Below are 25,670 nucleotides of genomic sequence, written 5' to 3' on the forward strand. Positions count from 1 at the left end.
GATTGCGACTACTGGATGGGGTTTGTTGGTCCCTGCCCTACGGACGGTGGGTTTTATGCTCAGGTTTGGGGGTTTTCGCCATAAGCCTGAAGGAACCTTTGGTGGCTTTTCATAGCTTTGTTTCTGATGTCTTGGGTAGTGGATTGAATACGTTGATCAGGATTTACCCAGTGTATGTCTATGGCTTTACTTGTATTGATGCTATTTTGCTGAACAGTTGGCCGCATATTGTGCTTCCGATTCCGGCGAGTTCTACTGTGTTGGGTCAGCCGTGGAAGTCAAAGACCAGTACTAGGATTGCTGGTTGTGGTGCCGCCGTCATGACACGTAGCTCCCAACAGTTTATGGACCATGTTTTTGCTTTTGTGTGGTTGATGCTGCAGATTAAGTATTTGCTTGGCAAGGGCCACGTCTTGTGTCAGATGGTTGGGCAGGTGTCTCATGGTTTGTTTTGTGTGGTCAGGCTTCTTCCTCGTTTGTGGTTGTTATGTTGTTCTATTCTTTCACTATGTATTATGTTTCTTGCTTTGTGCTTTGGGTTGGGTAGTTGGTTGTGTATGTTGTATGTTGGGTTTGTGTGTTTTGTGTTGCAGATGCCGTAGGGCTTTTGTCTTTGCCAGCGAACAAAAAAAACAAAAACTTCTGATACCACTGTCTAAGTCTAAGACAATGAAAATACAAAATGTTCACATTTTATTTACATGTCACCCTATAATTCTAATAAGTTAACAAGTGTACGTAATTCCAAAAGATAGGATCTACATTTCCATCAGTAAATTTTAACTCCTAACATCAGTTTAACTACTGAAAAGCATAAAATAAAATCAATGACTTGTACCCACCTTTTATAAAACCAAGTTCAGGTCATAAGAAAATAATTACCATTTTTTTTTTGTGTTTTTTTACTGGTAAGCATGCAATAGTCCTAGAATATAACTTTCGTTTTCAAAGGTACACACATATATTGTTGAAGCAAATGTCTTACCACAAATGTAAGGGAGATTACAAATACTCCAATCACTGTTGGAGCCTAGATTTGTAAAAGAATATCTGAAAAAAAGCCTGAAAAATTGTTTATATCTGATAATAACTCAAAATATATTAATAAAGACTAGTTTATAAAACATATAGAGGTAATTCTTTTTATAATAAGACTATTAATGTGTCTTTAATTCTCTAGACAGACTTTTGAACTACTCACAAAACATTTATAACAACTTCTATTGCCACGATATATTTCAGATTTCCTATAACATAATTACTACTAAATAGACTTCGACTAGACACTTTCCAAGGCACCATTAACTGCCTAAATCCTGACTAAAGTACCTTTAATGATTTGCATCGGACCCTCCTCCTTGAAGAAAACTCATTCTCGAGTTTGAAACAATTTCCTTGAAGAAAACTCATTCTCCAGTTTGAAACAATTTACCACGATAAAAGAAGAACACGAGGAAAGCCTTCCATCCATTCTTCCTTCCTTTCCATACTCTAACTAAACACACTGATCTTTTGTTACTAACAAAGAATACCTTGGAACAAATTTTCAGAGCTCTCTTTAGAAATTCAGCAGATTTCCAAAGCCTGCTTGAACATAGATCAGGAACCAAAACTTTAATTAATCTGAATTTTGAATGAGAGCAACTCCAAGTTAAATGTTGCAGCAAGAAATCATCCCAAATTGAGTCATGAATATGGAATTCATGGTTTTCCAACTTCACCAACAAAGCTTCATTTCCCAAGTTATTATTACACCCTTTTTTTTCCTAAATGAAAGGAGTATATATATAAACAAAATCTTATATAGAAACATATGAGGGCATACCCTCACAAGGGAAACAAACCAAGTCCTAAAAAGGACAAAAAAAACAACCTAGACTAAAAGCAACAGAAAATTACAAAATGTCCTGCAGGTTAACCCCCAACACATCAAGAACCTCCCATAGTATACTTTTAGCTAGCTCCTAAGCCTCGCATTCTTGCTTATCATGTAAACGATTATTGCTTTCCCACCAAATGAAATACAATGTTGCAGTAAGCATAACTCTAGCCATCTTCTTGACATCCTTTCATTGCTCATTTTGAATAAACTGAGTTGCTAATTCGTGAACTCCTAAACCCCTCTGCAAATTCCATCCACAGATTTCAGCCAAAAAACACCATACTTTCCCAAGTATAATCACAATTATAGAACAAATGATCCAAAGTTTCAACATCTCTATAGCATTGATAGCATCTTGTTGCTATATTAAAACCTTTTTTCTGCAAAAAATTCCGAGTTACAATTGCTTCCTGCATAACCAAAACAGTATGAACCGACCATCTTGGCCTCCCCCCACTCCAACATAGACCAGCCCAGACCACATCCTCCAATTTCACTCTAGCAGCTTCCCATGCAACTTTGAAACAAAAAGGTTGAATCCATTTAATCTGATCCACCCCACCTGTTATCAACTGATTTTTAAACAGCAGCAGCAGCTCCTGTGTAGCGTTGCTCAGTTTGTCATCATCCCATTGACCATCTGTAATGAAATCACACATACTAATCTTCTTTTCACGACTCAAGTACCCAAGAATCCTATGGTTAAAAAGTTCTCTCAAGAACCTGCCTTCACACCAAGGATCCATAAATACTAACATTCTGCTCAGTTCCAATAATGTATCTGCAATTGACCTTCAGAAGCTCTCTAACCTCAATAATACTCCTCCAGACAGCTGAAGAAGCAACTTTAGGAATCACATTCCAGTAAGAAGCCTTTTTCAAATAGCAATGTGAAAACCCTGCCACCCACAGCCTGTCCTTAGACAATGAAAAATCCCAATCAAGACTTATTTTCCCGGCAGTATCAATATCTGCAATTCGTCTCAATCCCAAACCCCCTTCCTCTTTGGGTGCAGTAATCTTCTTCCATCTCATACCATGCATCTTTTTAGTATTTTCAACATGACCCCACACAAAGTTCCTCAATCTCCTTTCAATGCAACTAGAGACAGCAATAGGAAGAGCATAGACTGATGTCCAGTACTGAACCATTGGAATAATAACAGCTCTACTAAGCTCCACCCTCCCTGCCATAGACAAATGAAGACCATTCCATCTAGAAGTAATGGAAATAATTTTATCTACCAGGCTTAAACAATCAGCTCTCCTCAGCATTTTATCAGATATAGGTAAGCCTAAATAAGTGAAAGGTAAATTTCCAACCTTACAACCCAAGGACCTGATAATGGAATTCCTTCTTCTAACTGATCTAGTAAGATAAACTTCAGAATTATCTTTATTCACAGCTAGACCAGTAGCATTTTTGAATTGAGTCAACAACTTTTTCACAGTTAACACACTCCCCATATTAGCTCTGATCACAAGTAACAGATCATTTCCCAAGTTATTCAAGCAACCTGAATCAGATGTAATGCTCACTGAACTACATACCGTTGGAAGATCAGTGTTTTTATATTCAGATTGCCCAACTTGAGAAAATGTTGTTGGATGAGATTTATTCTTTGTACTCTCAATAACTGCTGAAAAGATGCACTGAATGTTTTCCTTATAAGGTAAGCATACAGAATAAAATGGAATCTTGTGACCCTCAAAGTGTACTGTTGAGAACCAGTAGCAACTTGCCACAACTTACTTGTCATGTCCTCTACATAAGTTATGAAGCATAACTGTTGGTCTGGATGAGAGAAAGCAAGATCAGTAACACCATTAACCTGAGCATCAAGCTCTAGGTGGTTCCATACATCTTCACCCTCCTGGTAGGAATATATCTGCTGAGTGTTCTTGGAGTATGCAGCACCAAAATGGGTTTCATCAGAACTCCATATCACTCTCTTCATTGATGCAGGATACTCATTAGCCAAAGATTCCTGCAGAGACATTGACCATAATCAAAGGTTACAGACCTTGAAATTTCTCCTTGCCACCAACCTCCCACAATGCGACATCACCAATATTCGTTCGAACAAGTTGCGCTGGATGAAAATCTATCCTCTTGACAGCAGAACCTTGATTCAGATTTCCATCTAGTGTCTGGGGCAAATCATCAGAAGAATATAAATTATGGCCATGGTTCCGGCCAGGAAATGTGATGGGCAACATGTTATTAGGAAAAGCATTGTCAAATCCATGAGGCGCGAATTGAACAGTGACAGCTTCTTCAACTCTAGACAAGTTGCTAATTGCTTCTTTAGATTTGTCCTCTTTTCTCTTACCTACCTTTTTGTCCTCTTCAATCTCAGCTTCGTTGTAGGCTGATTGATCTTCAGTTGTTGCGTTGTTTGATTCAATTACATTACTTGAATTTCGTCTATCCCCGTGCTAATTTCATCATTATGTTCCTCCTCCTTTTTGTCAACTTCTTGAAGAGAGAAAGTTGAGTTTTCCTCCAATGTCTCACCTTCTTCATCTACCCATCCAGCAAGTTCATCCCAAACTGATGTGGCATCCACAAAATCAACATAATTTCCAACATTGCAATTATCAAAAACTAGTGAACTCTTGGCAGACTTGTATCCTGAACCTTCGCAAGTGTAGGATCAAAATACAGGCTCTTAGGCATGGTTCACCACTGCTGTCCAAGTGTTTTGTGATCTGGCAGCACTCTGTTTTGGTCTTCTAGACAACTTATGCTGCTGATTTCTTTTTCCAGTCCAATATTCGCAATCATATGCATTCATTTGTTGATTTCTCTCTCTCCTATAGTGCTCAATCAAGAAATTTGATGTTGCAGATTTTGAACCAACCATAGATTATACACATGCTAAATTTACAAGGCAGTAAGAAAATCTCCAAAACTAAATAATTTCACGCTACATCATTATTACAGAAGGTTTAGAATAATAATGTAAACATGCTAGTCATACATAATCTTTTGGACAGTTTCATAAAATCATTCTAAACCTAACAGGCTAATATAAATCCAAGACAACCAATAACAAAAGGATAAGTAGATAAATACCACTAGACACATGCAAGTAAACAAAGTTCACATAATAGAAAAGACATTTATAAGTCTCCAACGATGGTAACTCTTGAAGGATTCCAAAAAGCTTCTTCACTTAATAAATATATAATATATGTGTAAATAAGTCTATATACCATGTGTTGTGACTATATATGTGCAAACAAATCTAGTACATATAATTAAATGTTTAGAAACAAAAATTCTTTTTGTTTTTCAACTCAACTAGATTAGCAAATTCAAAGTTAAATATTATTAAGCTCGTAATAGCAAATAAAGAACCGGATTAAAATTCAGGATCTTACATGTGTGGCACACCAAAGCCCCCCTGAAGGTGGTCTTTTTTGCTTGGACAGCGGTGTTGGGTCAGATTCTTACGACAGACAACTTGATGAGGAGGGAGCAGACCCTTGTGAACCAATGCTTCATGTGCAAAGCAGCTGAGGAGACGGTTGACCGTCTTCTTATCCACTGTCCGATGGCTAGAGATTGTTGGGATATGCTCCTAGGCATCTTCAGAGTTCAGTGGGTTATGCCCCTTTCTTCGAGAAATGCTCTTAAGGCATGGAGGGGATGCTTTGTGAGAGCACAGGTCCGTGTCGCCTGGAGGGTTGCGCCTTTGTGCTTGTTGTGGTCCCTATGGAAATAAAGAAATAGGACCCCCTTCGAGGGAGAAGGAAACCCATATTAGTGTGCCTAAGTTCTCTATTCTTAAGACTTTATTTTGTTCGATTAGGGGGAGATTTTGTAATTCTATAGGGAAGATAGTGGACTTTGTGGATACTATGATGTCTAAGGGCCCTATTTGGCCCTTGTGTAGTTCCTGGGATGCACTCCCCTTTTGAATGCTGTCTATAATACTTATCAACAAAAAAAAAATACCTATTTACTCCTCCTCTAGGTCTAGGTCACGGGCCTTGTGCTACTCTACATCAAAGCCTAGGGTTCCAATTCTACAACCCTCACAGGTCAATATTATTTTTCAAACTAGATGATACGCACCCATAATTACAGCAAACCTTAGGGAGGTTGGTGTAATTCACCCTAAAGTTTTTTATTACAAAAGCAACAAATTTTTTCCTTTAACTAAAAATCAAATTTAACCCTTGTGGCTTGTAGAGAAGTACTTTTAGGTCCACTGACAAGACACAATCTTTTTTTTTTTTTTTGATAAATAAGCAATTCATTAAAAGCGTTCAAAAGGGGAACGCGTTCCTACAAAACAACAAGAAACCTGGGTACCCTAACGCCCCAGGGAAGACAGAAACTCAATAGTCTCCTCAGCAGAGGAACATAGTCCACCCGAACCCCAAAAAAAAAGAGAGCTAATAACAGAAGATTTGAGAACAATGACCGAAGATTCCTCTCCTTCAAAGGATCTTCTATTCCGCTCTCTCCACAGACACCACCAAAGACACAAGGGTGGCATCCTCCAAAACCCTCGAGCCTGTGCTCCCACCCAACCCCCTCTCCAGGTGTCCATCAAACCTCTCGTAGATCTAGGCATGACCCAGTAAACTCCAAAGAGGCCTAACAAGAGATTCCAACAGTCAATCGCTTCTGGACAATGCAAAAGAAGATGGTCAACCGACTCTCCATTACACTTACACATGCAACGATATGATTTCTCCTTCTCAAATTATCCAGCATCAATATTTTACCCCACGTGACCGTCCAAGCAAAGAATGCCACTTTCAACGGCACCTTAGTTCGCCACACTGCCTTCCAAGGGAATACCGCCCTAGCTGGGTCCAAAAGGCATCCGAAGAAAGATTTCACACTAAACATTCCCCTAGAAGAAGGAATCCAAACAAGAGAATCCCTACCTCCTCCACGGATCTCCTAGCCATACAAAAACTCTAAAAAACCAAAGACGTCATCCATCTCCTAGTCCTGAAAGGATCACTGAAAAAGCATGTCCCAAACCAATCTCTCGCTAACAAGGAGATAGCAGTCAGCCAGCGAGGCATACCTATTAGCTGTAATCTTATTGCCACTTCTCTTTCAGGCTTTCAGAAAGAGATGTTTTGGAAACAGTGCTGCAACACCAACATAAACCAATCAAGAGAGGGTAAACAAAAGGTCGGAAAAATGATTTGTGCATTTAATAGGTTACAGATTAAATATCAAAAAATTGTCAATGGGGGCAGATACTGAATAGTCTGCTGGTCATGTAATTTCTCAGTTGAGTTGCAAACAATTCAATGAATATTACATAAAAATTACAAGTCAGCTGAAAATGCACCAGTTTAGAAGTTGTTTTTCATAGAATGACTAAGGAGTTACAATATATGTTGAGGTCCCAAAGTGTATTGTGAAAGAACTACCAAATCCAACTGTTTTGTCCATGATTTCAACGCAATTCATCCAGAATTCATGCAAATTAAACCCACAAAATAACATATCAGTCAAGCAAAGAGACGACATATGAAACAGAACTTATGCAATGCCCTGACAAATCACAAAATAAAAAATAAAAAAATCAAACAAGAAATAAGAAGTCAGAAAGCTAATAAAAGAAAAACAGTAATCATCACCAATTAAATGAACTCTTTGAGGATTGATGCACTGTTTATATCACATGACAATAAAAGGAAAAGGTTCATGGCAACGACAGTCTAAGGGTAGTTGGATTGTTTAAAGAACTAAAGGATGCAGTGGAACTAAATATGCAGATACTAGAGCGTGTTAGGCATGCTCCACAAAGAAGCATAGGGACTACAAAATGATAAATAAACAATAAAATCAAACAATTTTGAATAAAAAGTTTATAGAGGCAGGGTAGTTCTAAGTTTTCTTCAACTAATGCAATTTAAAAAATACTGTAGTACTTGTTTGCATTTCAATGATGATATGCCACTAAGTCGGCACTTGGGAATATAATCAGTATTTGATACCACATGTGGAGGATTAACCATGATCCCAGACTGCCTAACTTTTAAACACATCCAATCCAGAAAACTAAATGAAGCTACTTCTCCACTCTACCGCTCAAGATTATCCCAACCATGGGATAAAGTATAGGTTGTTACTGTAGGCAGTTATGTACTGACATGGAGGGATCCCATTACAGTTCCACCCCGATTAGGAGTAAAAACCTCACAGAATAATGGCCGTTAGATAATGGGTGTAGGCCGTTATACCAGGAACAATAGAAACATGTCAAGAGCTCATTCCTTTTTTCTTTTTTCTTTTTTTTTCTTTCTACTCTCTTAGCTTCTACTCTCCAAACTCATATTAGACAATGGATCTATTGATCCAAGAGTTAATTCACAGATCTAAACTATTGGGCCCATTAGATATGTCAATTCAGGTTTGTTCCATTCTTTAAGGGGCTTTATTTTTTTTCTCCTTTTTCATAAATACAACATAAATATTCTATGTCTTCATGAATACAAACATAGATTTTATATTGGTAAATCGATTACGATAATCACGAGCCTGAATGCCTTTCTTCTTCTTCCTTTAATTTATTGTATTTATTTTTTACTTTATTTTATTTTATTTTTGTCTTTTGGTGGTGAAGTGACTAAGTCATGAATCAATGAGGTATAAACTATCTGGCTATTTCTTTTCCACAAGTTATGAATTTTAGTTGCATTTTTTAATCATCACTTGTACCAGTTAATGCAATGTTCTTCACAATAGGTGGTACCAAGGACCCAAAAGATCAAAGTTTCAAATGGTCAAAAGGATATTTTCTTAGGTAGATAAGTTACCTAGATCCAGGCATGTGTGTCATGTGTGGGTTTGTGCTCGAAATGTAACAAAACCTAAATGGAAGGATACATCATATTATTTAATATTTTCTTTTATTCTTTAGAGTAAAATAGCATTTTTATGTAACATGATGTTCAAAATAGGCACTTGTTTCAAAACAAAATTCTAATAAAATTGAATTGGTATCTCCATACACTGAAGTACCAGGAAAGAATGGAATGCTTTTTTAGGTACATATCCAACCAAATGTCTCAGACAAATATCTCATACCCTTGCCAGTGAACATGAACCCTCAACCTTTTCACATCTAAGGATGAGAATATACCATTTGAATTAATGGCTCGGTGGTCTCAAATAGAAGGGTAAATTACAGTCATCTCTCTGAGTTATAGCATAATTTAATGACCTCTCCTGCTGATTCAAAAATTACACTGACCTCCCTCATTAGACATTTCTGTGGACAGCGGGGAAATTTGATTTCACCGTTTTATTATTAAAGGTTATTGTGTTATTTTAATTCAAAAGTGGAGTAAAGTGAAAAGGTAATGGTGAATCTGGTCTTTTGTAATTTAATTTTGCTAACATAAGCAAATTATGTCCTTTGACTTTATTGACCATCAATGTAGATAACTAATTTCAAGAAAGCTCAATGTAATTTTTTAATTAAAAATAAAATAAAAAAGGCCCATGTTGTGCTATACCTCATGGAAGGTGAGTCTATTTTTTTGTTAGTATGGGAGGTTAAAGTAATTTACTACTTTCTTTAGGGAATCGTAATATAATAAATGTGTGTGTATGTGTGTTTGGGGGGGGGGGGGGGGGTGTGGGTGGTGGTAAAGTACTGTAGAAGGGGAACAATCATTAAACCAGTACATGACTACAAAAGTGACTTTCAGCATGTGAAATTTATGGAAAGAAAGAGTGTACAAGCATAGAGAGACAAACAAGAATCAATGACACATTAGCAAACACATGCACTAAATCCTTGTAGTGATCTCTTAGAGTTCCTAACATAAAAATTGAATGTGATAAAACAATAAACAGAGAATTGTAGATCTTCTAGTATACCCCTCTGACTTCAATAGCAAAAGAGAACAAGTCTTACAAGCAGTATTTTAGAAGGGAAGTACTGTAGAAGGGGAACAATCATTAAACCAGTACATAACTACAAAAGTAACTTTCAGCATGTGAAATTTATGGAAAGAAAGAGTGTACAAGCATAGAGAGACAAACAAGAATCAATGACACATTAGCAAACACATGCAGTAAATCTATAGTCATCTCTTAGAGTTCCTAACATAAAATTGAATGTGATAAAACAATAAACAGAGAATTGTAGTTCTTCTAGTATACCCCTCTGACTTCAATAGCAAAAGAGAACAAGTCTTACAAGCAGTATTTTAGAAAGGAAGTACTGTAGAAGGGGAACAATCATTAAACCAGTACATAACTACAAAAGTAACTTTCAGCATGTGAAATTTATGGAAGGAAAGAGTGTACAAGCATAGAGAGACAAACAAGAATCAATGACACATTAGCAAACACATGCACTAAATCCTTGTAGTCCTCTCTTAGAGTTCCTAACATAAAATTGAATGTGATAAAACAATAAACAGAGAATTGTAGATCTTCTAGTATACCTCTCTGACTTCAATAGCAAAAGAGATCAAGTCTTACAAGCAGTATTTAAGGGCTGCAGCTGACCTAACGGAACAGACATCCCTTCTAATTTTAGAACTACTAGCAATTTTATGCTCCGTTTGGGAGGAGGGATGGAAAAATAGATGGAAGGGAAAGGAGGATGGATGGATGAAGGAGTCATCTCTAGCGAAGGGATTGTGTAAATCCCTCCTCTAGTTTGGTTGGATGGAAGGTAAGCAAAGAAATGTTATTATCATTTTACCAATATATCCTTAAATACATAAACCAATGCATTTAAATGAGGGTAAGATCGTCTTTTTAATTTTATCTACCAAGCATCCATATTTCTCTCCTCTTCCTCCCACCCACTATTGAATGTAAGCAAAATGGTGGGGCCATCCCTCCTCCCATTATTCCCCTATTCCTCTCCCTACTCACTAACAATGAAAGCATGCTCCACCTTCCCCTTCCTTCCCTCCCTCCTACCAGGCATAGCATTGAGAGATATTAGTCAGTGACTAGCATCCAAGATTACATCCATGGCATGGACATTACCATTACCATTACTAAATATGCGGCGACCTATGTGGGCGGGTGCGAGGCACTGGCAGGCTACCACACTAAGCGAGCTACATGTGCACAATCCTACATCGCCTGGGTGTGGAAAAGGAAAGTGCTTTATGTAGATTCAATCCCTTCTATGACATAACGCATTTTAAAGCCGTGGTGGCCGTGAACCTACCAGAACTCCAGAGTTAGCATGCTTAACCTGGAGTAGTACCAAGATGGGTAACCCCTTAGGAAGTCTCTGGTCTGGGAGCCAAAAGCGAACAATATTATGTCTGAATAAGGTGAGGGTTGTTACAAATGGTATCAGAGCCTCACCCAGCTGGAAGTGTGGCCAACGGGGACGTTGGGCCCCAAAGGGGGTGATTGTGGCAACCTATGTGGGCGGGTGCGAGGCACTGGCAGACTACCACACTGGAAGAGCTACAGGTGCACAATCCCACATTATCTGGGTGTGAAAAAGGCAAGTGCTATATGTAAATTCAATACCCTTATATGACACAATGCATTTCAAAGCTGTGATGACCGTGAACCTACCAGAACTCTGGAGTTAAGCATGCTTAACCTGGATGGGTGACCCCCTGGAAAGTCTTTGGTTTAAGGGAACCAAAAACGAACAATATTGGATAATATTGTGTCTAGATATAGGTGAGGGTTGTTACAAAATACCTTCAACTTAAATTTTATGGTAAATCATACCAACATCCCCCCTTCAGCTTGAATTTTATAGTAAATCATACCAACATCCCCCCTTATTTTTTCTTCACTTCAAATAGACCTCTTTACCATGGGAATTGACACTTACTTATCCAACCCCTGAATTGTCAACAACAAATTAAACCTTCAAGTTGGTCATTAGTCATTTGACCTGAAGGGTTTTTAGAGCCTCTTTCCATAGGTCAGTGGAATCTGTGTAGCTTGTGCTACGCCAGCACAAAAAAAATTTAAAAGTAAGTTTTCAAAAATTGAAATTTCTCCCTTAATGAAAATAGTATAAGGTACAAAATGTCAATCATAGTCTTAATAAGAGTTAAGGCTCCACTGGTTTGAAAGTAAAATGTTGCTTGTGATAGAATTATAATAATCAATAAAAGGAAAATATTGCTAAAAATTTCTTTAAGTGTTTTCCGATGTTTGGTTGCAAAATAATATTCAGTAAAATATCTTCCATAAGATTTCAAAGTACTACTTACCTTTTAGTTCTATTGAGTCATTTTTTTGACATTTGAATTGAAAAGTTGTAACAGAGAACAAAAGGAAGATAATTGATTCGTGTGTCATCTCGTGTTCTAAGGCTTTAACGATAGTCACTCTATGTCAATGACAATTTTCCGACTATGCAAGCAGCAACATCATCTGCTCTCTCTCTCTCTCTTTTTGTGTGTGCACGCGCTCGCCCACGTGATGACATGGGGTTCAGTACCCACACCGACAAAACCTCGTATTTCAACTACTTTGGGAGAAACGAAGGAGCTGAAGATATTGCGATGGAAACGACTAATGATACTATACCACCATACTTTAAATTCTCGGTTAAATTTGCTATACATGTTTGTTTCAACTTATTTTCTCAAAAATCATTACAAGATATTAGTTGCTACAAACTGTGGACAACATTATTATCAACTCTTTAATCATATAAATTGCACTTATCGACTATTAAAAAAAAAAAAACATAAAGTATCATGCTTTATGCATGTAATATTTTTTCAGAATCACTATTTAGATTTTCACTACAGAAAAAATAAACAAATATGAGTAACAAGAATCATAAAGCAGGACCATCATCTCACGTACAGAAACTGAAAAACACATATCCTTCATTTTCAATTTAATATAAAGACAGTCTTAACCAGTAACATTCTTTTGGGGGGAACTTTTTTGTTTTTTATTTCTTCAATGCTGTTATAATATGCACAACGTTAAATGAAGAAACTTCAAAGAAAAATGTCATGAAGACACAAAACCTATATAAATGTTTAACATCTAGTACCTGTTCCTTCAACAAGTAATTGTCTGTTAGATGAATAATTTGGTATTTTCAGTTGGATGAAACCCTTTCTTGAACATCTCTTCAACCCATCTTTTAGCCTCAGTTGTCATACCATGTTTGGAGAAACCATGTACTAAAATTTCGTAAGTCCACTGATTGGGCTCATACCCTTTTTGACATAACCTATTGAATAACTCACAAGCAAGGTCGATGTTATTGGTGCTTAACCTTCTCAACAACATGTTATATGTGTATATGTCTAGTGGGAAGCACTGTTCAATCACTTTTTCTAAGTCCTCAACATCTTGATTCACTCTAATATGATGAGAAAATGTACCAATCAGCTCACCAAGCAACAAATTGAAAGATGTCCCATTGTGCGAACCCTTTGAATGAACCCAAGCCCCATATAGCTGATTGGTCTTCAGAGAATGTACCAATAGTACATTACCGATAAAGGATGATACATGACGACCAACTTCCATCATTTCCTCAATAAGACCAACTACTACATCATATTTCTTATATGAACACAGCAACTGTATGAGCACCTCATAACATTCTAGACTTGGTTTTAATTTGTTCTCCCTCATTTTCATCAAGATTCCCAATGCAATGTCTGGTTTGTTGGCTTTGCAAAGACCAACGATCATGGTGTTGTATAATTTTCTCCTAAGTTTTGTTCCCTGGGACAAATCATTAAAAAAGTTTAGAGCTTCAGAAACTCTTCCGTTCTTTAGATAACTCTGCAACATCAGTATTTCAGAACTCAAATTGGGCAAGATACCATTTCTCCACATCGTCTCGAATACTTCTCTAGCTAGCTCAGGTTTTCCGGCGTGCCCAGCTCCATCAATGAAGAAGTTATAAATCTGACAATTGGGCTCATGACAAGATAGCTGCATCTCCAGCAATTTAAGAAATTGCTTCTCTGGATTCTCCATATCACACAAACAACAAATGACAGCTCTGAACAACTTTCGGGTTGGGCTGTGACCTTTTTCTTGCATTTCTATGAGTAATCTGGCGGCAATATCTCCCCTGTTTGACTTGTTAAAACCACTTATCAAGTTAAAGTAAGTACCTTTACTACTAACTTTACCTGATCTGTTGAGTTGCCCATGTAACAAATAACCATCTTCCAATTTCCTTGCCTTACAAAGAGCCGTTATGAACTTATCATAAATTGAATCAATCGGCATAAAGTTTCTCTCAAGAGCTACAAGAATCAACTCCTTCATCTTATCAAGCTTCCCCTCTCTACACAGGGCATCAGCAAGTATAAAAAAGGTTTTTTTACCAGGGAAGTAACCTTGGTCAAGAGAATTTTTCAACACACCATAAGCTTCATCAATGCTCCCATCCCCAGAAAGCGTATTGATTATATAATTGTAAGCCATGCTACTTGGGGAGAGGCTGAACTCCGCCCTTGTATTGTACAACTGGAGCGCAACCTCCACCATCCCTGCCTTGCAAAAGAAGCATAGCACAGCATTCATGGTGACTTGATCAGGATAAATATTCTTCTCCTTCATCTCCATCAACAAATTGCATACATCCTTGAGTCGGTTCTCCCTCAGAAGTTTGCAAATCAAAGTATTATAACGGAACACATCAGGGACATAACCTTCAAGTGACTTCATGCTCTGAACGAATTCCAATACCCCATCTAGCTTCCCAGCTAAAACAAGATCCGTAATCCACACGCTGTAAGCACGCTCCATTGGGACCACACCCAACTCCCGAAACTCCTCCACCAACCTTGCTGCCTTCTCAAACTGATTATTCTTACAGAATCCATCCACAAGAAAACCCACAGCGTACTGGTTCAAAACCCGGTTGCTACCCACCAACTCACGAAGGAAAAGTTCAGCTTTATCCAACTGTTTCTGCTTGCAAAAACTCTTGACCAATATAGAATGTGTGATATCACTCTCCAGTCCTCGGACTGCAATCTGCTTGGCCAACATTTCAACCACATCAAAACAATTCTCCTCCACCATAGCATTGAGAAGAACGTGGTAAGCGTAGCCATCCAAGTCTATACCCTGAAAGCGCATTCTGCCGAACAGTTGGAGTGCAACCTCAGGCTTGCCAGCAATTGCATAACCCATAACAAGCGTGTTATAGAATCTCACCCTGTGATCATGTCTCCGCTTCATGTAGGTCTCCAAGAAGTCGAGCATGAGAGGCTTGAGCTTGGCCCTGTATAGGATCTTGAAGATGGCGTTGAAAGTGGAGCGGCTATGGTAGAAGACAGGTTGTCGACCTGCCCAGTCGAAGAATTTCAAGCAGGAGAGCACATGATGTTTTCCGTAATTCAAGACCTCCAGCACCAAGTCTTCAGTGAGACGAAGGCCGAGCTGCGAGAGGGCTGCATCAACGGCCTGTCGAGACAACTCCAGGTGGTCACCGAACTCCTCGTTATGAGAGGCCAAGCTTTGGAATATTCTGTCCAGCAATGGCTTGTTTCCAGACTTGAACCATTCTCTGAAAGAATGGACCACGTCCTCCTGTGAACCACCCTGCAATTCTGACCCAATTGCCGCCGCCGCCGCGGACGGAGGCTGAAAGTGATAGAATGGATTATAGCCAATGTTGCTTCTGTTGCTGCTGTGGGCGGTGGTGGAAATGTAGAAGAAAAACGCGGCGGCAGCGGTGGTGTCGCCATAGATGGAGATGATGGGAAGAGGGGGAAGAAAAGCCCTAGGTTTCCTTACACATGCACATCTGAGTGTTAGCATCATCAATCAACTATAAATCAAATCACATACACATCTATCTGACGAGCAGGGACGAAGGCCTTGTTGGCCTCCAGATTCTATTCTAACAATCTAACAATCAGAGTCTATTTAGATCCATTCGCAAATAAAAGATTTGTACATATATTCATCCTCAACATCAATGGAGTGGAGTGTTAATTTTCATTTTTCTCTTTGAATCATTCTGCAACCTCTTCCAACCAAGCCCTCCAATTAATGGTCAGCCTACAACATCATCTTCACGAGTTGTCCCTTTAAAAAATAAATAAAAAAATTGTGAAATATGTCCAAGCACAGTCACGTTTGCTCCTCGATCTCCTTATTATTATTTTTTTTTATGGAGAATACTCACATGAGAGGTGGTTGTTCATCTTGATAAGTGTGGTGGACCAATGAAATTAGAACACCTATTTAAAACATTTAAAAAGTAAAAAATGAGTATTATCCATTTTTAACGGGCCAAACCCCTACCCTATTCTCTCTCTCCCTACACAATCTAATTTTTGATCGGTCCCCAGTGGCTTCTGTTCCTTAGTTTGAATAGATCGTCGGTGTAGGCTCTATCTCTCTTTCATAAGGCTGGCTCCACTGGAGGAATACCGTGAGATTTTGGAGTTCCAGGATTGTACTTTTTAAGCGACCTAACTTTGTTAAGCAATAAAAAAGATATGTAAGGCGCTTTTTCTAGTGAATTCAACTGGAATCAGAAAAAGATTATGTTCAAATGTTGAACTAATATAATCCTTAATTCAACTTTTTAAGTGTGTATTTCATACTTATTATGGTTCATTTAGGTTAACGTCTAGTTGAACTCAAGGAGGACCTAACAAATACATAGTACATAGTACATTTAGGTTACCATAATGTGACTCCTACAAGTGTTGAAAAAGTATATTTATGAGAAACTTAATATAATCAAATCTATATCACTAATCTTTAACACTATCAAACATGTTGTTAGATAAATTAATTACCTGAAGTAATTGAGTGTAAGATATTGTGGATACCCAATTTGTGATTGCTTCAAAATTTTCAGAGTAGTTCATCATTGAAGGAGCTACTGCGGAAGGCATTTCTGTTCTAAGGCTAATATTAGATTCCTGTCAAATATAAATTAGATATTAATTAAATAATAATTACAAGTTTTTTTTTTTTTTTTTTTCGGAAGTTAAGGTGTAATATATAGATGCAAAAACCGTACACAGGCCAAAGCCCAAAGGAAACAAAACAAAGGGCAACACAGCCTAGCAAAAGCAAGGCCCAACCCATCATACAATTATATTCTAGATACCCTAGAATATTGTTGTCTATGACAACCAAACAGCCGGTGTGATGAAAACAGAGGCAGAGCCTCGCTAGATCAGTCAGGCTCAGGCGGAGGCCGGATGAAGGAAGGGGGAAGCTCCCAGTCCAGAGCAAGCCTTCTCGCTAGAGCAGAGTCCTTTACCGGCATCGAGATCATCCTTTGCTTAATCATATCCATGGTGTTTCTTAGCATCTTTGATTGGGAGTTCCTTTGCCCACGAAATATCCGATCATTCCTTTCAGTCCAGATCCGATTAACAATAGTGGAGAGAACAAGTAAGTTGGTCGAAATCTGCAAATTTCTCCTTCGCCAGCGATTTGATGCCCATGCAATGAAGCCATTCCAAGAGAGGTGTGAAACTCGGATTCGGCATTTGATTTGCAAGAACCTCCAAATTGGATTTGTGAATGAGCAAACAAAGAAAAGATGGTCATGTGACTCATCAATTGATTGGCAAAGACAGCATAATCTTGGACCCGAGAAGGACTGGAGAGGCGATTTTGCACAGCAAGCCAAAGGGTGACCCTGCAATGTGGAACAAAAAGGGAATTCTAGATGAGGTGATGCCATGACCTTGGGTGGCTAAGAGAGAATTCTCCATTTGGAGAAGGGATCCACATATCAGCATCCAGCGAGGGGCTTGGGGGATCGATAAGATGGAGATCCGGGAAGAGAAGTAAGAAATTATCCGGAAAATCCCATCCCTCAAGAGTAGCAAGAGAAGAGAGTTTCTGAGCAGGAGCAACTGGAAAGCCTCTGATGAAGCTTTCTGTAACTCGAAAGGAAAGAGGGTTATTCTGAAGCCAATTATCCTCCCAAAAGAAGGTAAGAGATTAAACAGAAAAATGCAAACGCAAGCTACAGATGTCGATGTTCAAATATGTTGAAATTGTTGTAGTTCCAAAAAAAGTTGAACAAATATATAAACCAGAAGTATCACCTGAAATAAAAAGATTAAATTAATTGCTTTGATAAGTGTTGGTTGGTGGTAAGGTTTACTAAGCTCTTTAGACCTAAGAAAAGCCGGCCCTTACGCCAAGTGGATCACTGAAGTTAACGGTTCTCACCAAAATTATTAATACAGAAAATAAAGGCAAAACTTTAACCAAAATATATATCCCCGATAAGAATGAAATACCTGAGTCAAAAAATCAAATGTTCGAGCTCCATCCCTAACTTGCTGCTCTTGTGTGTTACAACTACTGGAAATAGGGTCCTGTAGTATTTATTGAAAAGAAAAAAAAAGAAGTACAACAATAATCACACTTAAATCAATTTAAAAAGTTTCAGAACATACCTCTGTGCCTTTTTGTTTTCTTTTTGAAACTTTGGCAGTTTTGGCATTTGAGTTTTTTCTTCCTCGTTCAAGTGCACCTCTCAATCGACTTCGTGGACGTCCAATCATGGCCTTTCTTTTAACCCCATAAGCTCCTATTGTCACACAATTGTTTGGTGGAGCAATCGTTTCAACTTCTTCATTTCGACCAAATGAACTCTTGCAACCACCTAAATTATTTGGGTATAGGTTTTTCTTCATCTCCTCTAAGTTGTTATGCAACACAAGAGCACGCTTATTTGCATATACAAATAACATCTGATGTTCTGATGCTAAAGATGAAATCTCACGAAAATTACAACACAAATGACTATAGCACTTTCCCACAGACACTTTAGGATTATCATTGACTTCAATTCCATGATAGTTAATCATAATCCTTTCTTTTGCATCTTTTGTCCATCGTTTCATTATATATTAGGACGGAATCCTTTTTATATTTTTCTTATCCTGCACTTTCAATGCATGGCGACATAAAATCCTAATAAAAATGAACTTCAACAGTTTTTGTTGAGGCTTCAAATTTAACCACATGTTCTTGAGATTTTCCAACACAAAGATACTTTATATTCAACTTCTGTATCTTCATTAGCCACTTTATATACATTGTAATCACCTAACCTCATGTACTCGTTCTGGAACAATTCAAAAACTTCCGGGGTATAGATTTCTGCACTATGACGTAACATATCGACATTATTTAATAGCGAAGCATACTTTGCATTATCTTGAAATCTGCACGTAGTTCTTAATATCGCCGATCATTCAAAACCCTCTCATAATGCTCAAAGAAACACAAAAGATCAAGTCCTGGCTTTAAGTAGTTCTTTAACACATTGTTCATGCTTTCACTACGTTGTGTTGTTGTCATGTTCGAGGTGAAAGTATTTCATCCATAAACCATTGCCCATTTTTCTTTTACAACAAATAACTCTTTCAACCATTTATTCTCATTGAGATTATTTTTCCAACATACTATTCCACGCCAATAACCACTCATCTTCGTCTTCATCATTGTATACACAATTTTCAAAATCATTAGCAAATTGATTTGATCTATGAAAGACATGACTCAAATTCTTGGCAGCATTTTGATAAATATGCCAAACACATAGTCGATGTTGCGATTCATAAAAGACATCTGATATTGCTTTTGCCATTGCAGCAAATTGATCTGTAAAAATTGTCTTAGGCTGTTTTCTAAACATTGCACCAAGGAAAGTCTCAAACAACCACTAAATGATTCAATGGTTTTATCATAAAGTAAAACTGCACCAAACACGATTGTTTGCTTATGATGATTCACTTTAATAAATGGTGCAAAAGGTCAACCATATTCATTTGTCCGATACGTACTGTCAAAGCACACAACATCTCCAAATAGGCCATAGTCACTAATTGAGCGTGCATCGGCCCAAAAAATATTAGTAATCGTATCATCCTCATCAACCTATATTGAACAAAAATATGATGAATCCTTTAGCTGCATATTGTGAAAATATTGTAATATAGCTCTAGCATCTCCTTTTTCTAATGTCATCTTTCACTTCCTATGTATGTGATTCTGGTAATCTTTATCTAGAAAACCAAGATGTTCTCTCCCCCCAACTAGGAAGCACAGACACTCTAAAATGGGCGAAGAATCTGTGTCCGACACGGACACTCGTCGGACACGCCCCGACACGTGTCGGACACATCGAAAAAGTGTCTGGAATTTTTTTATTTTTTTTATTTTTAATTTTCGGACACGGCACGGACACTCAGCGGACACGGACACGACACGGACACTTCTGGAAATTTTTTTCTTTTATTTTGAATGCTGATATGTTCTTTTTTTTTTTTTTTTTGTACTACCCTTTTGGTATTGTAAATGGTAAAAGTCCTAGGTCAAATGATAGATGGGAATAGATGATAGTACACTGACTTATTTTTGTATCTTTTTTGGGGACTAGCCTTAAGGTTTTTGTTAATGTTAAGTGCTAACAATAAAGTCCTGAATGTTAAACAGTCATGAATGTTAACAGTCCTTTCTGTCTATGCTTTTGTATTTGGAGTAAAGTTGCAATGATGATTAAATGATACTAGTTATTATTCTAATGTCTTGTTTTTTATTTGGTTTTAGAACTCTGCAACATTGTTCTTTTATAGTTTATTAGTTACGAGTTATGATTTGTGGTTTTTTTTTTCATTATGAGGTTGATGAGGTTGATGAAAAATAGCAACACTCAGTAATTTTTAAAGTACTACATCATATATATATATATATATATATATATATATATATATATATATATATATATACTATTCGCCGTGTCCGTGTCCTAATTTTTTTAGATTTGCCGTATCGCCGTGTCGGTGTCGTGCCGTATCCGTGTCCGTGCTTCTTTGCCCCCTAACTTCTCTACTTATCAACTCCATAGTTGCTTTTATTGGTAATCCTGACTTGTTTTTGTTCATTACTGAGGAAAAAATATTCTTATTCATGATGCATCAATTAATTCAATGCTGGGACATAACCATATTAGTAGATAGATATGTAATATTCATTCTTAAATCTATCCATTAAGAATTTTGTGTTATTGTATCAAACTTATATATATGAAATCACATAATTAATAAGGTGGAATTACTAAGTTGCAAAATTTATCTACATAGTAATATTATTGTTATCTAAGGCCATCATTGTTTGAAAAAAACAAGAAAATTATACACCTTCGATCACCTTCTCAATCATTGATTGGAATAAAGGAATGCAAACAGTTTAAAGAGCAACAAGTACTTCCTAGAGTTACATATGCCGATTCAATCACTGTCAAGAATATTACAAATCACTAAATGCTAGCAATTAATCACTTTCTGTTATTGTCTAATCATATCTAAACATTATAGTACTATTACATTACCATATATATACAGAGATGTGAAATTTGATTTTTGAATTTCAACATCAATCTTCTTCCTAATTTTGGAGTCTCACTTCTAGAAAGAAGATTGATGGGGCTGACAATCAAGCATGATACTAACTCAATTATATTAACCTAAACATTTTTGGGTAAAAAACTAAATAAGAATGCGAGAACAAAAACAAAAACAACATACTCTAGAATGAAAACTCAAATCGATCGAGTATTGTTGGAAATATAAAATTTGAACATACCTGCATTAGGAATATGAACCATCCTTGGAATATGAACAATTCTTACCACGAACAGAGCATTGCATGATTAGCATAAGAGAAAAATGAAGATTAGGGCTTTGTGAATGGTGGTAGGGATGAAGAATTATCGTGGAGTGTGGAGAGAGAGAGTGCGGCCTGAACTCTTCTTCGCTTGCTTATCTGTTGTCCTATGAAGTTCAGTCATTTATGTCTCTTTAAGGTCGGCTGTCAAGAGTAAAGGATTCAATGGCACTACTGTTAACGATCCCCCTACTCTTTGGCTGAGAGTGCCTTTCTTAAAAGAATCATTTTGTTGTTCTGCGTATATTTGTTCGGTTGTACTGTAAGATAGGAGAAAAAAAAAACATACGGTTTAACCCCTAAAAATTGGGTAATACCCATATTTTTACTTTTAAACGTTTTGAACAAGTGTTCTAATTTCATTGGTCCACCTCACTTGGGAGGATGAACTACAACCTGAGGACCCAAATATTGTCCTTTTTGTTATTCTAATTTTTTTCTTTTTCTTTTTTTTTTTTTTTTTGTTAGAAAAAAAAAAAAGAAGAAGAAAAAATCATTCTCATCATCAAAGGTCAAAATAACATTTTATTTTGATTTTATCAAACAAACACTTTTGTCATAACAAAAATTCTCATTTACTATTTGATGATATGTACATCTCATGTCTATCTTTTTTTTTTTTATATATATATATATAGATATTCTTGGTGGATTAGTAGACCAGACATACCAAGTTCGTTGGCATAATTTTCATTAACTAAACTTAATTACTTAATATATCTGGCACACTCAATATCTACTCGATCTACGTACTGACTCTGAACTCACTTTTGGTTTTGCTTTGTGTGGTAGGCTCCTGCCTTGATGGTTGCGGTGTACCACACTCCCTTTTACTGGTATTTTGGTCACTGCTTTGGTGGCATAAGTTTGAGCGAATCAATATTGTCTATGTTTGTCTCTTTGATTGTATACATTTCATATCTAAAAGTTATGAATTGTCACATTTTTTCTATGATTTAGATTGCATGCATCATCAACAATTAACTAGATTATAGAGAACATTTTAACTAGGTAATGAATTTGTGAAACAACTGTATAATGGGTTGGTTGACATGTGGGCAAGGATCCTCTGCAGTAAAAATTCCTGCCATAGCCATGCGATAGTTTTAAAAAGGCCTTTTTACGGCGTCGTTTTGTATATGTAATTGAGCGCCCAGCCAAGGAAAGTGAATATAACTCATTATTTTAATACCGAAACAGTAAATTCAAGGATAAACACTAAGTTAACAGAATTGCCTTAATAATCCAATGGTAATAAAACATAAACAAACAAAATTAGGTTAATTATGATACAAAAATATTCCCTCCATTTCATAAAAAGCGTCACTTTTAAGGAACCGTGACTCTTATAAATTGAACTGTCACGATTTCCGAAACACGACACTTTTCTTGGGACGGAGGTAGTAATATTGATTTACAAACTAAACAGTTTGGGACTATCTATATTCCTTCTCGCGCAAATTTTGTAAGGCATCCGGCAAAGTAAACAACCATCCCTCTCTCTCTCACACCCTCTGCAAATTTTTACCAATTAAAGAAACATTGATCTTCCTATTTCTCTCTATATATATTTTTTCCGATAGCTCGACCATCACCGGGCGTTATTTGGCGGCGAGACATCTAGGTTCATTTTCTCCTAGTTTAAACACATTTGGAAGATTTGTATTAGAAAAGAAAGCTTGTGGGTGGCTTGGACTTATAGGTACCTCATTAAGAAAAAGAGTATTTGGACAATCAAATCTACAGCTTTAAGTTCTGGATTTTGGAGGAAAATGCTCAAATTGAGAGGCATGGCTTGGGGGCTGATCAAACACAAGATATGCTTACGAAGGGATACAATGACGTGGTTGGACTTCCAAAACAGTTCCTAATCCATAAACTTCTTTTTTCTGCTGCAATCTACTTCTTATGGCAAGAAAGCACTACAGGAAAATTGACTTTTTACTACGGTGGAAAACACTTTCTACCACGGTTTTGAACCGTGGTAGAAACAGTTGTGGTAGTAAGTCATGACTTACTACCACGATTTTGCACCGTGGTAGAAAGGAAGTCCTCTTTCTACTATGGTGCGGAACCATGGTAGAAAGTCCTTTCCCAATCGTGAAGTCGTTCTTTCTACCACAGTGCAAAACCGTGGTTGAAAAAGGGCTTTCTACCATGGTTCAGAACCGTGGTAGAAAGTGTTATATAATTTTTTAAAAAAATAGTCTAGCCCCCACGAGGCCTTCTGCACCGTGGTTGAAAAAGGGCTTTCTACCACAGTTTAGAACCGTGGTAGAAGGTGTTATATAATTTAAAAAAAAAAAAATAATAGTGCAGCCCCCATGAGGCCATTTTTTTTCCCTACTACTAGCCTTGCAAGGACTCCAGAAGCAAACACTAAATAAATTAAAAATAACATCATAACTAAAATAACTTACAACTAACCAATATCATCATATATATATATATATATATATATATATATATATATATATATATAACCAATTCCAAATCATTGTTTTATACAAAAATTAACTATATACAAATTTCTAGCTTCTTATGTCATACCAAAATAAAACAAAAATTCTTGTATCTTCTTGCTCTGTTTTAGTCTCTCTCTTCCATTACATATATGCAACTTCTTCATGAGCCATACAAAAAATATAACGGCAACAAAAAAAGTAATGGCAACCGCAATCCTAGCTTTGACCTACAAAGATATAATAGTTGAAGTCAGAGAATATAAAGCAAGTTGTAAAGTTGTCAAAATTAAACCAAGCAAAGCAAACATTATAATAAAGGTACATTGAAAGATCTACTCTTCGTATTAACTCAATATCTTGGGTCATTGACATCCCGTCACCAAAAGAAATCATGACACCATATTCAAACATTTGAAATGAAGAAGATTGATTTTCTTTCTTTCTTATGGAACATATATATTATTTTAGTTAATTAAATATTTATGTTTGGCTTCCCTAGGCCCTGCACATACCCAGGAGTCAGGACCCATATTTTATTAAGCCAGGTGTTGGTACCCTAGCTCTGGTTTGAGGTTTGAATTCTATAAAATTCACATTGTGTTTTCATTTTTCTTCTCTTTTGGTTGCTGAGCAACAAACATACATAGCTAGGAAAGAAGAAGAACTCATAAATGGTGACTATTAAGTTTGCAAGCTTAGTACTATGCCTTCTCTTTGTCTTGCATGCCCTCTGGAACTCCTCTCCACATGCTCATCAAGGTAGGCAGTTTAATTTCTTCTACAATAACTTTTTTGTGTGTGTGTGTGTGTGTGTGTGCGTGTGTGTATGTGTGTGTGTGTACATGAAACAAGCAGACTATGATAGGTTCAGGTGTATAATTGCTCTTTTCACCTCTTTTTGTAGGTATGATGATTGATGGAGTTGGGCTAACGGCGACTACTAAAAATTTTGCATTTGCTCAAAAGGTACCTAGTCTTGTTATTGTGTGTGTGTGTGTGTGTGTTTTAGCATGCTAAAAGTTATATATCTTTTATAAACTTTGATAACCAAGTGTAAATGTGATTGAACAGGAATTTTTGGACAGAATTCCTCCGCTGCTGCTGTTAGGAAAATGGGGATTGGAGGAAGGAAAATTGTGATACCCCTCGACTCCGAGACATGGGTTGATCAGGCCGAAGCTCGAACTTGAAGGAATAACAAATAATTAATATATAAACGAACACGGAATACAAAATGAAATAAGAAATAAATATTAAAGCTGAAAGAATTAATTAATATAAAATCCCCAAATCATCAAAGATTAAAAAAAAAATCCAACTCTCCAATACCTCCAAGATTACAACTAGGGAATCCATCTAGTGGACCCCTAAACCAAAATCCCAACTGAAAAGTAAACAACAGAAGATAAAATACGAATCTAAAACATGGAATGAAATCCTACGTCGTAGGTAGAGTGAATGACCGTCTCTGCTCAACCCGAACAAGCCCTAAGACTGGAACCGTTCGATACCTGAAAAATATAAGAGTGGGTCAGGCTCACGAACAAGTTCTATTCTAACTGCAATCCATACAGTGACCCGACACGCAGATACATCCTAGATATCTCAACAATATCTATCTAGTTCATATATATATATATATATATATCCACACTAAGGGACATTCATTAGATTACAA

At 37.0% G+C, this 25,670-nt stretch overlaps 2 protein-coding genes across 4 annotated transcripts; both read right to left on the bottom strand.

Moving 5' to 3' along the window:
• Window positions 1-1,704: 1,704 nt before the first annotated feature.
• Window positions 1,705-15,943, bottom strand: LOC132303163 (pentatricopeptide repeat-containing protein At1g71210, mitochondrial-like). Its single transcript, XM_059800311.1, has 2 exons — window positions 12,886-15,943; window positions 1,705-7,003 (listed from the first exon to the last, which is right to left on the bottom strand). The coding sequence occupies exon 1, from the start codon at window positions 15,630-15,632 to the stop codon at window positions 12,912-12,914; it is 2,721 nt and encodes a 906-aa protein (XP_059656294.1). The 5' UTR covers window positions 15,633-15,943; the 3' UTR covers window positions 1,705-7,003; window positions 12,886-12,911.
• Window positions 15,944-16,249: 306 nt separating this feature from the next.
• LOC132303164 (uncharacterized) lies at window positions 16,250-18,581 on the bottom strand. 3 transcript variants are annotated; one of them, XM_059800314.1, is made up of 4 exons: window positions 18,251-18,581; window positions 18,092-18,169; window positions 16,622-16,747; window positions 16,250-16,516 (listed from the first exon to the last, which is right to left on the bottom strand). In XM_059800314.1, exons 1-4 carry the CDS (start codon window positions 18,545-18,547, stop codon window positions 16,460-16,462), a joined length of 558 nt encoding a protein of 185 aa, XP_059656297.1. In that variant the 5' UTR covers window positions 18,548-18,581; the 3' UTR covers window positions 16,250-16,459. The 3 variants fall into 3 exon arrangements, 2 of the variants coding, with proteins under 2 accessions (XP_059656297.1, XP_059656295.1); XM_059800312.1 differs by having other exon boundaries at window positions 16,500-16,516; window positions 16,622-17,478; window positions 18,251-18,505; XR_009481099.1 differs by having other exon boundaries at window positions 16,500-16,516; window positions 16,622-17,893; window positions 18,092-18,463.
• Window positions 18,582-25,670: the final 7,089 nt, after the last annotated feature.

Source organism: Cornus florida, unplaced genomic scaffold, assembly GCF_030987335.1.
Source record: "Cornus florida cultivar Cherokee Brave unplaced genomic scaffold, ASM3098733v1 CherokeeBrave_3.0.0_Hap2_Chr04, whole genome shotgun sequence".
Taxonomy (NCBI): domain Eukaryota; kingdom Viridiplantae; phylum Streptophyta; class Magnoliopsida; order Cornales; family Cornaceae; genus Cornus; species Cornus florida.

Excerpts from the sequence above, each read along its gene's own strand:
- LOC132303163 (XM_059800311.1), bottom strand. The coding sequence starts at position 15,632 with ATGATGCTAACACTCAGATGTGCATGTGTAAGGAAACCTAGGGCTTTT.
- LOC132303164 (XM_059800312.1), bottom strand. The coding sequence starts at position 18,490 with ATGAAGAAAAACCTATACCCAAATAATTTAGGTGGTTGCAAGAGTTCA. Across the intron at positions 18,170-18,250 it reads GAAAACAAAAAGGCACAGAG|GACCCTATTTCCAGTAGTTG; the intron begins GTATGTTCTGAA and ends TAAATACTACAG. Across the intron at positions 17,479-18,091 it reads CATTTGATTTTTTGACTCAG|GGTCACCCTTTGGCTTGCTG; the intron begins GTATTTCATTCT and ends TCCACATTGCAG.